At 53.3% G+C, this 13,752-nt stretch overlaps 1 protein-coding gene across 5 annotated transcripts in view; it reads right to left on the bottom strand.

The window, feature by feature from the left end:
• Positions 1-2,847: 2,847 nt before the first annotated feature.
• The window catches only part of DGKZ (diacylglycerol kinase zeta), an 86,916-nt gene continuing 76,011 nt past the window's right edge, over positions 2,848-13,752 (bottom strand). For 3 of the 5 annotated variants that reach the window (XM_075927590.1, XM_075927587.1, XM_075927586.1), the window contains 6 exons: positions 13,454-13,485; positions 11,708-11,751; positions 11,048-11,168; positions 10,247-10,283; positions 9,873-9,972; positions 2,848-6,281 (listed from right to left, as the gene is read on the bottom strand). In XM_075927590.1, coding sequence (XP_075783705.1) covers positions 6,165-6,281; positions 9,873-9,972; positions 10,247-10,283; positions 11,048-11,168; positions 11,708-11,751; positions 13,454-13,485 — 451 coding nt within the window. In that variant the 3' untranslated portion in view covers positions 2,848-6,164. Of the gene's footprint in view, positions 6,282-7,064; positions 7,343-9,872; positions 9,973-10,246; positions 10,284-11,047; positions 11,169-11,707; positions 11,752-13,453; positions 13,486-13,752 lie in introns of all 5 variants that reach the window. The other 2 variants (XM_075927589.1, XM_075927588.1) reach the window with 1 other exon arrangement.

Genomic DNA, 13,752 nt, shown 5'->3' with positions numbered 1-13,752 from the left:
GCAGTTTCCTGAATGACTGTCCAGGATCATGCCACGCTCATTCATGTGTAAGTACAAAGCTCACATGTAGTTACACTCTGGCCTAGGTTTTCAAGTGAGGTTGTGGAGTCCCCATCTTTGGGAGTCTTTAAGAGCAGGTTGGACAAACACCTGAACTTTACTTGACCCTGCCTCAGCACAGGGGGCTGGACTAAATGACTTAAGGTCCCTTCCAGCCTGACATTTCTATGATTCTGGCATGATGTCTGGAGCATACAGGGGGTGAAAGAACCTCCAAACCAGAGCTGAGCACATTTCCTTTGCATTGTCTCCTCTCTTTGTCCATTACCCAGACACTAATGGGCAAAGATCCATCACAATAAGCTGGCCTCCTTCCCGATTCATTCAGTTACCCCGGGGCCTCGTGGTGCGTGGTGTCTAACCAAGCCACGACAGCATGGGGAGATGTGAGAACAAGGCAATACGCATCTGAAGAGGGAAACCCCCAAGAGGAACAAGAGTCCTTCAGAGGGATGCAGAGAAAAGCAACAGGAGTGCATTTATGCAAGGGAACATTCCAGCTGCATCTCACCAAAAGCATCTTGGAGACTGGAGAATTGTTTTCCCAAGGGGCCAGGATGAAGAACCCATCCCTGGATATTTAAAATGAGATTGAACAGAGCCTGAAAAGGACAAAGTTCAACTTCAAAGAACAGGAGGAGCTGCCTGACCAGTTGTGGAGAGCTGGTAGGGCTTGCAAGTCTCTAACTTGAGCCCATGGGTATGAATGGTGGTGTAAAAGACCTTGGCTCCTGGTATCTGTGAAATATTCTGTTCCGAAGGAAAGAGCTGCTGGTTTTGCTCAGTCTTTTCTGGACTATGGAGTGTGAGGACAGGAGGTACCAGGCCACTGCAGCAGGAGCCTGCTAGTGTCTCATGCTTGATCTTCTCAACATGCTTAGATACTGAAAATCAATAGTATTTTTCTTTCTTTGCTTTCTCTCTCCCTGCTGTTGCTGCTCCTCCCCTTGCTCCCATATTCCCTTGTCCACCTAGGGACTAGAGCATGGTAATGACAGTTTGGTGATTGGGAAGCAGAGTGCATTTGTAAGGATCACTTAATTGCAAGGGAGGGGACAGCCCTCTGCCTGTTCCAAGCAAGCGGAGGGACTCCAAGGGGGGACAAACCCAAGGGCACTTCCCTGCAGCTGTGTAGATAGATGTAATGCAAAAAATCCCACAGAAACAATCCACCACTTACTGGCTTGACTTTTAAAGGTGCCCTGGAAAAGCATGGCATGGGCCCCTAATAAAGGTGGCACTGTTTGGTTGTAACCTGTCCTTGTGAGAACATGGACGGGCAGCCTTGTCTTGGTGGTAGCTGGGATAGAGAGTAGCTGACGAGGGTAATGATTAACACGGCCCATGTGTGCACCCTCCAGCACTCAGCACAGGGTCTAGTTACTAAGAGCTGGGTTTGTGTGTGTATTCAGTGGCATACATATGCTAGCAGTGTAGGCAGCGGGCACTCAGGTGTCTTCCATCTATGAGCATACCAATGTACTTGTTATACTTACACACTTCCAACCCCGTCCCAATTCCATCCCCCCCTCCCCATTGGATTCTACAGGAATCTCTGGAGGCCATGTCCTGCAGGCAGGGAGAGTTTCAGAAATCCAGTACCTCTCTGTATGGAACTGCACATTTCTTCCACCCTCCCCACCTCCCACAAGGAACTGGATGCAGAATCCTACAGACTCTCATCAGAGCAATAGGATTTTTGAATTCTCTCTCTCTCCCCACAAAAAATATGACACCAAGGCAGCTGGAAAACTGGTCTCTCTCCTTACAGACAGTACTGGGGAGAAGTGGCTCAAATGCTGAGGGGTCTGGACACTGATATGGAACTATTCCCCTTCACCCCCCCAAAAAAATCCCAGCATGTATATTTGATCACTGAGCAGAGAAACAAAAGGGCTGGTGCAATTTAGCATGCACAGTACCAGCCACAAAAATCCTGCCACTAGCTTAAGAGGGGCTGTGAGTGACACAAGGCTTCCTAGGGGTGGGAAGGAAGTCTGTATTGGTGGAAGAAGGGAAACTTGGAAATTCCAGCTAACCTACAGAATATAGTGGGGGAAGATTACTTACACAGCCTTTGGGGGTCTGAATTTGAGGCAAATAAATTTCCCAGCCCTCACTCTACCTCATGAATGAGCAAATTCTGTGTCCATTTGTAACATCTTCAATAGGCATAGCTCAAAGTACTGTGGCTTGTTCTCTCTATTTTACATAGATATAGACACAGAGATGAACTGTTCACACTCATATGAATGAATCAATACCAGAACTGCAAACAGAACCCACGAAGCCTGGCTCCAAGATTCCCCTGACCCCCCACCTGCAGGAATCCTCACTTCCAATTTCAAAGCAAATCAATTTCACATAATAACAAATAACCCTGCAGCTGCAGAGGACAAGGAAGGTCCGACTATGGGGACACAAACCCCATAAGAACCTGACCCCAAAAGAAAGAAGACAATGCTCAAAACAACAGGCATAAAATTGGGAGCTCGCAGTTCATGCTGATCCTCAGAGTGGGGGTGGGGAGGGGGAGAGAGAAATTCTCCATGCTACCTTACACTGCACTGTTGGATCACTGGCCAAGTGCACATCAGTGGGGAGGGGTCCTCTGCAAAGAAAGGCATTGGGCCTAGGGAGGGAGGACCTGGTTCATCCTTCTGCACTCCAGGCCAGGGTTTAGAAAGGAGGCATGTTATTGAAGGGCCACCTTAGCTTCACATGAGGCTGGCTAGCTCATTCCTGTAGCATCTATCATCCTTGCAGACTGAGAGGGGGACATCAACAGGCAGTAAAATGTCCTTTTTATTTTAATGGCAAGAAACTACAACATCCAAACTGTCAAAGATGAAAAGTGAAGGGAGTGAAGGCTGCTGTCCAGGCACTTGGCCTGCCAGAGCCACAGTCCCAACAGTTACAAATATACAATCCTAAGAGTCTAGGAGACAGAAACCAGGCACTGCACAGAATCTCCACCCTCTGGTATTACAAAATACCCATCCCCTCGCATAAAAACAAGCCAGGCTTGGAATTGCACCGCAACTCAGCTCATGGACACACACAAGGACACGGGGGAAGTGACCAGCGTGTGTCTGAACTATCTGTACAAAGACTAAGAGAATGTACAAAACGGAGCGGGGAGGATGGGTTCAGGGTGTAAACACTTTCAGGCCAGACTCAGTGTCCCCGCAGAGAGAGCAGCTTGTGCAATTAATGAGACAGTGGGTCTGTCCTGCTGTGGGCTAGCAGGCAGCCCCATCAGGACGATGAGGCCCTTTATCCTGACCCTCTGCATCTGTGCAAGAGGGACATGGAACGTCATCCAGTGGTGCCCAGCAAATGATCACCAGCCTAAACTGGCTCAGAATCACCTTTCTCTTGAATGGACAAGGGCAAGGCCATGATGGTTCATCTGACCCAAGCAGCCTGGCCCCATTGCATGCCAGCGTCTTACTTCCCGGGGGTTGCTGCTGTACTATGTAGTTGGGTAGCACTTGTTTTATGGATGCAGACTTGCAAAACTACCATCTCACCCCATGCATTTGGACAGATGGGTCACTCTGTTCACTTGTACCCTGGGGCACAGCTGGATGCAAGAAAATCTCCCCTGCAAGGATGGTGAGTGCTGGTTGGTTAGCTGTGGGCTCCCCTCCCTCCGTATCTCTGCAGGCCCAAATACCACCTTTGCCTCCAAACCAGGCCATCTGGCTCGCAACTCATCAAGCATTGTGCCTGTGGTAGCCAGGCTTGTTGATTTTTGCCACACAGTTGTCCTCATGTAGGGGGTGGGTGGCTGTCCAAGCAGAGGATGAATAGCCACAGCACAGGAGGGGGACTCCCTGGTAGCAGCACTGATACAGTGCCCAAACAGGCTCAAGGCAGATTACAGCAGCTCCTAATGACACAAGCTCCACCACAACAGGAATAACAGCGGATGGGATGGGGGCAGTACAATTCTGCTTTTCTTCCACTCATGCTGGGAAGAGTGAACTACTGAAAACAAACATGCTAAAAAGCAGGTTTCCCCTTCCCCAGCTCTGTAAACCAAATGAACAAGCTGCCCCTCCCCTCCTGTGCCCCAAGCACAGGCTCCCACAGCCCCAGTGCTCAAAGACCTGCTAGGAGAGTGGAGCTCCCTCGTGCCTTGTTTCTCAGAGCGGTCTCGGTACCCAAGGCTGAAATGAACTCACTGGAAGGCTCTCGCCTCCTGGCTCCTTCAGGGCACACAATGGCCCCACTGAATCTTCATGTTTTGCTGCTTGTGCTCCACATCTGAGTTTCACCCCTGAACTACTCAGCTTCTGGCCTGGAAAGTCCTGCTGCTCCCACCCTAGCATACAGCCAGGTATGGGCCAGCTGGCTACTTCCTTGGTATATCACCCACACTCAGGATTAGGGCTTCCCACGCAGCAGAAGGGTTAGCCTTATTGTTCTGGAATGTGTGGGGCAGACTTCACCTGGAATTGGGGCCACTGCAGTGAGGAGGCTCCGACTCCCCTTCTTTATTTTTATGTCTATTGCAAAGGTGGCAAACGAAGTAGCTAAGAGCCAGGGAAGACGCATACTGCTGGGTGAGCACACAGCTCAAAGCAGCTCAGAGTAGACAGGAGGGGCCATGCACAGAGAACTGGGGGCACCAGCCCAGACAAGGAATCTGATGAGGCAAGGGCATGAAAGCCCCCGAGCAAAGGGGAGGGAAGTATGCAGGGCTCAGTAGGGAGCAAAATGGTGGTGGGGGGAAGAGGGGGAAGAGTAGCAGCAAGGCGAGCCAAGGGACACAGGCTGCTTCTTGGGAAGCATGCTGATAGGAGCTGGGGTGGGCTTTGCTTAGCCAAAGCCCTGGGAATAGATTTTAAGAACTAAGCCTGCTCTGGCCATGGGTCCAGAGGGCTCAACAGGGCATCTTCTATCCCTTACATCTAAAGCTGTGGCTCTCACACCCTGGGGCACTTGTACAGATGCAGGCGCTGGCTCTCGGTATGGGAGCATCTAGTCTATGGTGCACTCCAAACTACGTGACTGCCCCAGCTGTACATTCAGAGGGCCCAGGGCAAGTGTTTGCAATGGGGGTGCTGGTACAGGAAGAACCCAGTACTATGGTTAACTACAAGCTCTCCCCCCAGCCTGGCAGCCTCCCTGCTGCATAAACAGCACATTTTTTTACCCACACTCAAAGCCTGCTGGTGTTCAGCAAATTAGAAACACATGTGAAGGAAGGGGAGCAGGAGATGAGCTTGGAGAGGGGAATCAGGAAAGTGAGGAGAGTGCCAGGAAGAGGAAGCCTGGAAGATCCGGGCACATCGCTGACATTTTGTTGCAGCATCAGGTTCCAACTTCGACCAGAGGACAGCTTGCCTGCCTCCACTGGACATACCAGGGGCTCCGGCCAGCTGTCGGGAGTCCCTTGCGCAGCTGCACCGAGCCTCGGGGCAAAGGGAGGCAGGAGGAGGGGGAGGTGTTAGGTCTGGCTAGGTGAACTCAGTAGCACTTAACCGCTCAGGCCCACAAGCATCCCCACCTCTTCTGCCATCTGGAGAGCCAGCTAGCACCAAGTGCAGGAGCAGAGCTGCTTTCTGAGACTCCCTGGGGCTCTGCCAGGCGTGGTGTGGGCAGGCTCCTGGGGACGAGTGAGGGCAGTGCTAGTGGTGATGAGTCCAGTGCAAAGGCGGCACTTTGGAGCCACGACGGGCTGGCAGGTGGAGGCTGAACGCGAGCACCTAAGGGCTAGAGGCTGTTGAGGGGGCACCAGCCATTACTCCTGCCTACAAGGGCGGCACAGAGTCTCCATCTCTTCCCAGCCATGGAGATGGCTCCTACAGGACGCACAGGTGGGAGAGCTGCAGGAGCAGAGTCCATCCAGTGCAGGGGATATGGAATGTGGTTGGAGATGGGGGAAGGCAGCGAGCCAGGCTCTGAGTCCCAAATGTCCTCCATACAAATGAATACAGCCTCAACCAGGCCTGGGTCAGAGCTGCTGCCACCTCTTTCCCCTCCTCCTGGGACCAAGCAGAGATCCAGGGAGGGGTGGGCTGGACCCATAGCTCGGTGGTCGCCCTCCTGTCCTGCCCACACTGGCAGGACTGCGGGGTAAGGCACACTGAGCACTACACAGCCGTCTCCTGATCTTCCCGCTGGATCATCTGGTAGTGCTGTCGATTTTCGAGGTAGGCAGCCAGGTCAGAGTCATTGGCCTTCTCGGCTCTGTGCTTGGGGGTGTCTCCCTGTGCAGAGGAAGAAAAGCAGAGGTGAAACTCCGAACAGATCCCCAGGAGATCCCGCCCCACAGCCTGCAACAAGTGTGTGTCAGCGGGGCTTCTCTGCACCCAAGGGTCAGCATACGTGAGTCTGTTACAGCTCCAAGCACAGAGCACTGAACCTACAGCTCAAGCTGTAGCAGCTTGTACTTTCAGCTCTGGTTGTCCCCAGCTCAGTCCAAGATGGCGGCCACCATGCTTTCAGCCCTTTCTCCCTGCCCTGCCATGGGATGTGCTGTGGGCTGACCATGGGCATAAGAGCTGCTGTCTCTACTCTTGGTGGGTTATCTTACTGTGTGGGGAGAGCTCTCTCGGCCTCTGCTCAGCATGAGTATCACGCTGCTCTTCTTCTATCACACGCCCATGTCCTTCCCTGGCCTAGCAGCTCTGTGCTTGGGGTAGCCCCCTGCCCTGGGCTTCCCCTTTCATGGGAGTGTATCTTGTAGCCTAGTGTGCTGGTTTTCTAATTGTGGGGCATGCACCCTGGTGGGGAGCCCCATTAAGTTCCTGGGAGGATGCGAGGACCTGGCTGCTTAAGAATTTTGTCTTGTTTCCGCTAAATCCTGTTGACAAAATAAAAATTCCTCCCACCAGCTGCCTCTCCTGTTCCAGCTGCTGTTGCCAGGCTGAAAGGTTGGAGGGGCCCTCAACTCACAGACCTCTCCCAAGACTGATGAACAGAGGCCCCCTGAGGGATGTAATTGCTCCCTGCCCCCATGGGCTCTTGTACATGTGTGCCATGGCTCACACCAGAGTCGGGTGCTTGCGGCCTGGGATGATTCTGGTAGGTCCAGAGGCAGGAGCACAAGGAGAAAGGTGCAGCCCACTTCTGTGTCCTGTTGGGGACTTGTAGAAATGCTGCTTTCCCCCAGAGCCACAGGCTGCGAGAGGGCAGAATCCAGGGTCAAACTGCTGCCGTCCATATTTGGTTCCCCACAGGACACGTGGCAGATGTGCAGTGCAATGTCCGCTGGTAACAGATTTGCCAGAAAGGGAGGGGAAGCAGGACTGGAAGAGGTGGGTGCCTTCTGGAAAGAATACTTAGATGTTTGCTAAGAGACGAGGAGAGATGCTAGCTAGATAAGCCCCAGTCAAGCCATTTCCATCTCCTGTGGGATGGAACAGAAACTGTCCTGTGTATCTCCCTCCTCATGCACGGCACACAAAGATGACCAAAACTGGGGTCTCTAATCATTTTTAACCTGCTGCTTTCCCAGCTCTGTGGAGTCAGACTGGAGCGAGGGGGAAAGAGCTGGAAGGAGGAACGAGGTGTATGTCTGGGGAGAGCTTTGAAACACCATCCCTCCCCTTTGGTACCCCCCCAGTAACTGCTCCAGCTCCTCAAGGAGGCTCACATTTCACCAGCTTATTGCAGCCATCTGGACTGTGTCCACTAATGAACTCCCGCACTCCATAAAAAGCAAATCTGTTAACAGCTTTCAGCTCCATCTCCCCTCTCCTCCCTTCCCCCTCCCGCTCGTTAACTGCCCCAGCTTCTCCGGCTGAACAAACCCTCTGCTGAGCAGGGCCAAGGAAACCTTGGCACTCTGCCGCTTCCATTGAAAACCCCCTCTCCAAGGAGAGTGCAACTTACCCACACTGGCTCGCAGAGCTCAGCAGGGTGATGGCAGCCAGAACAAGGGGGAAGGGAACAAGCTTCTGGGACTACCCACATTTATATTTCATTTGGGCAAACAATGCTCAGACACGCAAGGGTCTCACAAACATGGATGCAGCTGCAGGCACAAGCCCACACACACAGAGGCACAAAGGCAGATAGATGCAAGGCACACACAGCCACTTGCAGTTTGTGTGTCTGTCTGCGGCGTGCGCGCGTGCACCCCTCCCCCCCAGGATCTCAAAGATCTTTCCCCTGACAGGGTTGGAGCTAGGGTGTTGTGTTTCACTGCCCAGTGCTCCTCCACGGGTCTCCTCTCAGTACGCAGAAGCTAAACACTCATTGACCGAAAGGAAATACTAGGTTTCCCTTCTGACTGCATAAGTCCCGATGCTGTGCTGCCTGCTGGAGTTTGCAGACACAGCCTGAAACAAGAGCTGCAAGGGGCCCTCCGCACGGCCCAACTGATTCATGTAACATGATGCAGACCATTCTACCCTGGTTTGCTCTGCCAAACCAGGCAGTGTGGGGGATCAGACTGGACTGTACACACATTACCAAACTGTATTCCAGCTCTGTAAGGATCAGGGTTCACGTATGGGCTTCCAGAATGCGGTTTGTTCTTGTCCTTACTACAGGAAAGTTCTAAGCAGTCAGTGCTGTTGAGGATGCAGGACTTCCTAAACCAGTCACAAGCCCAGACATGCATTTATATAAGCAGATACACCCCAGCAGGCCCACTTTCCTATGCTAGGCAGTCAATTCTGGAACAAATTCTCTTCAGCATGACTCAGAGGGGCCACTTGTCCCCGAGAACTCAAGGTAACAAACATCCGGGCCCTTCTCACTTCAAAGAGGATTCCATGCCCAGAAAACTTGCGGTGCGACCTTAGCAAAACTGCCCTGGCAAAGTCTTCCGAGTCCTCAGCCTACCTTGGTCCCTTTCTCCTTTGTTTCTATGCACTCAACGTGCAGCCACCAAAGCCATTTCTGACCCAGGCACATCCCGAGGCCTGAGCCATTCGCTGGAAGTCAGGAAAGCAGGGCAGCTGCTGGTGAGTATTTGTAAAACATCTCCCTGGCTGCTGGCAAAGGGCTTGATCTTGGCCTAAAGCATTTAAAAGCTTGTACAGCCTCATTAGACTTGGCTCTCCAGGTGAGCTTCTGCGCTGTGGCCCAGCCCCTGGGAACGTCTGGCACCAAGACATGACTGCACCTCTTGGCTAGCCACCAACTCCCCGAGTTGGCCCGGCACCGAGATGCTATTATGTTCCCTGTGCTCCATCCCAACTCACAGCTTGACACTTCTGCTTCCCTGCCACCGTATGCCAGTCCCTGGGAACCTCTTGTATCAAAACATAACCTTGCCCTCTTCGATGCAAGTCCTCTGGCAGAGACATGACTTCATCCCAGTCCCTACGGCTTGGGCCTCACACGCTGCTGGCACCAGGACACAACTGAATCTATTCTGCATGTAAGTAGCGCTGCCTGAGCCACTCGCTAACACTCTGTGGGGCTGTTCCAAAGCATCTCTCAGAGATCCCCGTCCCCACACTTAGGAGAGCTGACAGTGGTGCTGGGCAGGGAATGGTCTGGTGAGACTATCCTTGCAATGACCTCAGACGGTGGGAAGGGGGAAAAAGCATTCCAGCCAGTTGCCACAGGGACAGCAGGCAAGAGCTAGGAGAAGACATATTTAACCCTTTATGCAGCTGCAGGGTTCTGCTCCATGAGGGGAAAGGGCTAGGTGAGACAGACCCAGGAACCCCCTTCATGCAGGGAATATGTGGCACATTTGACTGGGCTCCAAACTCGTGCTCTAATGTTCCCTTCACTGCTCCTCAGTCTTCTCCATCTCTGCGCCAGCCACTCACCCATGCCCCATGTACACCCTTGTTCCTAGCACTCCTACTTCCCATTCACAGCCCCTCTGACCTTACCTGCAGGTCTGTTTTCATGAGTGAAGCCCCAGCCTCCACAATGTAGTGGCAGATGGTGCGCTGGCGCAGGGCAGCTGCCTGGTGCAAACTGGTCTCACCACTGGGCAGAAGAGAAAAGAGAGATTCCCAGGCAAAGTGAGAAGTGACACACACACAGGCTGCGGGGAGGAAGCCAGTCTGGTAAGGGAGGCGAATTCAGTCTGGCCACAGTGCTTCACCAGCAAACCCTACTCCTGCCCCAAAGAACACCAGGGTGGGAGCAGAATTCAGTACCTGGGATTGTGTGGTGGTGGCTGGAGGCTGCAGTGAAGGCAGGTGGTTACAGAACACAGAGGGTCTGGGCAACAAATAATACAAACCAGCAAGCAACTTACTTCTCTTCTTCTGTTGCATCCAGGATCTCCGCAGGGGCTGGGGAGAGAGAGATAATGTAGGGCCATGAGACCGGCTTGCTTGACAGAATTTCTTGCGCACTTCCTCAGCAATGCAAAGGCTAGTCTCTTCTCACACACTTCAGGTCTCCTGCACAACACTGTGGAGACCTCGTCTGGTATGTGAGCGAGTCCCACTCAGCTAGGGAGATAGCTGCCTGGGAACAGTGGTAGGAGCTGGCCATTAGGATTTGGGAGGAGTTGCTGCCTCTGGACCCAAATACAGATAAATGCAAAAGAAAAATCCACCCTCATTCTGGTGAGACCCACCAAAACCCAACCTGTGAGCTGCCCCCTGTGAACTGGCAAAAGCAGGTAACTAGCAAACATGCTTCCCAGAGAGAGGGGTATCAACAGGGATGCTGCAGTGCACAGGCAGAAGATCCAGGCAGCCAAACTCAAAATGCACCAACACACACAGGCCATGTTGCAGCCTCAGTTATTTCTCCGAAGCCAAAGGCATTATACAGGCCTGAGGCTGAACCTGGCCTTGTTTGCCCGCAATAACACATACAACAGGAAGAGGAGGATACGGGAAATTTCCCAAGCCTAGCAGGGAGGACAGAGGTCACCACAAACCCAACAAGGCTGAGAGGGGCATCTGCACACTAGCAGCATCCCTTTGGAGCAGAGACTCATAGGGAGGCTGAGTGAATTTGGCCTCCATCCCTCTGTGTCAGCTCTAGGGGCCAGGATGCCCCCCTCCCAAAGCTGTTCCACCAGCCAGATCCAGGTCCCACTTACCATTCTTGAGGATGTATTTAACAATCTCCTTGCTCCCCGATTTAACGGCATGGTGCAGCACGGTCTGACCCGAGGGGTCTCGCATCATCAGGTCCTCCCCCGCCTGGTGCAGCTCTTGGAACTACAGGAGCATAAGTCAGCTCTGGGTTAACTTTTGCTACTCAGGCCTCTGAGCACCTGAGCAACAGCCGTGCCTGTGGGAAGGCCCTTCCCATCAGACCCTGCAGGAAGGCCCTTCCCATCAGACCCTGCAGGGCTGGCCTTTGCCAGCTGAACCTACAGCAAGATGACCAAATATTTCCAACCGTGAAGGGGACTGAACCACTTGCTAAGCTCTACCAACAAGGCTACGGCCGCCTTCATCTAACACGGCATGTGCCAGGGCTCCTCCCTCAACAGGATTTCTTGTGAGCCTGTCTGGACCCCATCCGGCACTGCTCGGGGGGAGCTCACACTGCTAAGGACTCGCCACGCACTGCTGTGAGGAAGGAGTCACAGCTGGGGCTGGCAGGGCAAAGACAGAGCCTGGCTAGGAGGCACCATTACGGTGTTGGAGAAGGGAGGCTCACACCACACTGGGGTTCTAGCTAGCTGCTGTGGAGAAAGGCACGGCACACCCCTAGCTCAGAGGCTGGGCTCATGGCCTCTGGCAGTTCTTACCTTCTGGAAATCATTACTCTTGGCAGCAGCTATCAAAGCATTATCTGCAAAGAGGAGACGCTGGTCAGGATGATAGAAGCCAAGCAGGAGCTGGGGAGAGAGTGCAGGAGAGATTCTCTCTCTCTCCCTGCACATACACTGAGGGCTGAGCTGCCATGTATCCTGCAATAGGGCAGGTGAGGAGCAGCCGCTTTTTCCCAGGCTTCCATTTCGGTCTCTCCTGGGCGTGGCCAGGGCATAAGAGGCCGTTTTAATGGCAGAGTGATGGTGCCCACCCCAGGCCAGGACACATCATGCACTTCTGGAGCTGCGCAGGGACACAGCTCTCAGCCTGTTAGTGCCTGTACAACAGGAAAACAACAAGGAGTCCCGGGCACTTTAAAGACTAAGCAGTTCATTAGGACTTGCTGTGCACTGCTGAGAGGAAGGAGTCACAGCTGGGGCTGGCAGGGCCAGAACAGAGCTTAGATGCCACCGGACTCCTTGGTTGTTTTGGCTGAAACAGACTAACATGGCCACCCCTCTGGAACCTGTGCAATGGGAGTGGCTGGAGGCAAGTTACTCCAGCACCAGTCTGTGCCGACGCCTTGCTCCAAGCATGAGCAGGGCCAAAAATCTCCCCACCCTCTCCTGAACATCAAGGCGCTGCCTCGTGGCATCCCTGGGCCTGGAATTCCCACGAGTCCAATCCCTTGTGCAAGGCTTGGAAAGAGCAGTTTGGAGGAGTCTGGAGATCAGCAGCCATTGGACAGGTTGGTTTTGCCTGTAACATGGCCTGCACCAGAGGGTCTGTGTGTGTGGGAGAGGGAGGTCAGCTTTATAACAAAGGGTAGCCCTAGGGCTGGGGGAGAGGTAAGGAGAAAATGGGGTAGCTGATGGGATGGGATGTGAGGGGAGAAACACCTGTGGGAGTGGAGGAATCACAGCACATTTTGGGGGCAAGGCTAGGCCCCAGCTCGGACACAGTCCAGAAGGAATGTTTGCAAAGCCCTGGGAAAAGGAACTCCTGAGGTGCAGGGGGAGGAGCAGGGTAAAGGGCAAACGTGGAGGTCCCCAGGGAGCTGGCCAGCTGGGATGCCTCTCACCAGTGATTCACTCACACATTCAGGACCCAGCTCTGTTCAAGCTCCAGGAAACTCTTTCCATTTGCTCAGCTGAGGGAGGCCCCTGACCTTGTGCTCCCGCTCCCAGAGCCCCAACTGGTGCCTGGCAGAGATAAACTCCACCTCACAACAACACAGCTCCAGGCCTGGGCTCTGCAGGTGGGAGATTAACCTCACCACCCTGTCATTTCCTGCTCTCTGCAACTGGGAGCGCCACACTTCACAAGCAGGCTGGGAAAAGGCTCCCTGCCCTGCTCTGCTCTGCAAGCAAATGTCTATTGGGCTTCTCCAACCGATCACTCCTGCTGCTCTCCTCGGGGCACCTCCCCTATATTCTCAGCCCCTGCCACAGCAGGGAAGGAAAATGTGATCCCCCCTGAATGGCTGTGCACGGTGCAGTCACAGCAGCCCCAGGTGAGACCTGCTCCCTCACCACCCCATAGACTGTGTAGTGTCTCAGCAGTGTCATGAGATGCCAGCAGGGGCTGGTCTCTCCAGACTTCCATCACCCCAGTTTTCTTAGATGAAGATAATTTTTGGTTTGTGAGCAGCACAGAATCAGGGCAGAGACTCAGGAGCATCCACTAGTGAGACAGGGGCATGAGACATGCCAGAGGCCTGCTGTGCAGACTGAAAAACTCACCTTCGGGGCAGGAGCAGCCCTTTTCTTCTGAGCTGAAGATAAGAGAAGGAGAGATTGAGAACTAATGCTGCCAAAGGCCATGATAAGCAAGTCTTCTACAGCAAATTCCCTCCCCTCCCTTCTCCTCCCCACAGGCACAGCCCCTGCTAGCAATCTTTGCTGGGACAGGCCTGGACTGGTTGGGAACTTCTTGTGATGAAGTGGGAATTTTCGTTAATATTTTATGAATCCTCTTTGTGCCTCAGTTTCCCCTATGTGCTGCTCTGGTAAATATGGGGTAGAAAAGGACTGTTTGCTCA

The sequence above is a fragment of the Pelodiscus sinensis genome, chromosome 4, assembly GCF_049634645.1.
Source record: "Pelodiscus sinensis isolate JC-2024 chromosome 4, ASM4963464v1, whole genome shotgun sequence".
Taxonomy (NCBI): Eukaryota; Metazoa; Chordata; order Testudines; family Trionychidae; genus Pelodiscus; species Pelodiscus sinensis.
This window is presented reverse-complemented; position numbering and strand designations above follow the sequence as displayed.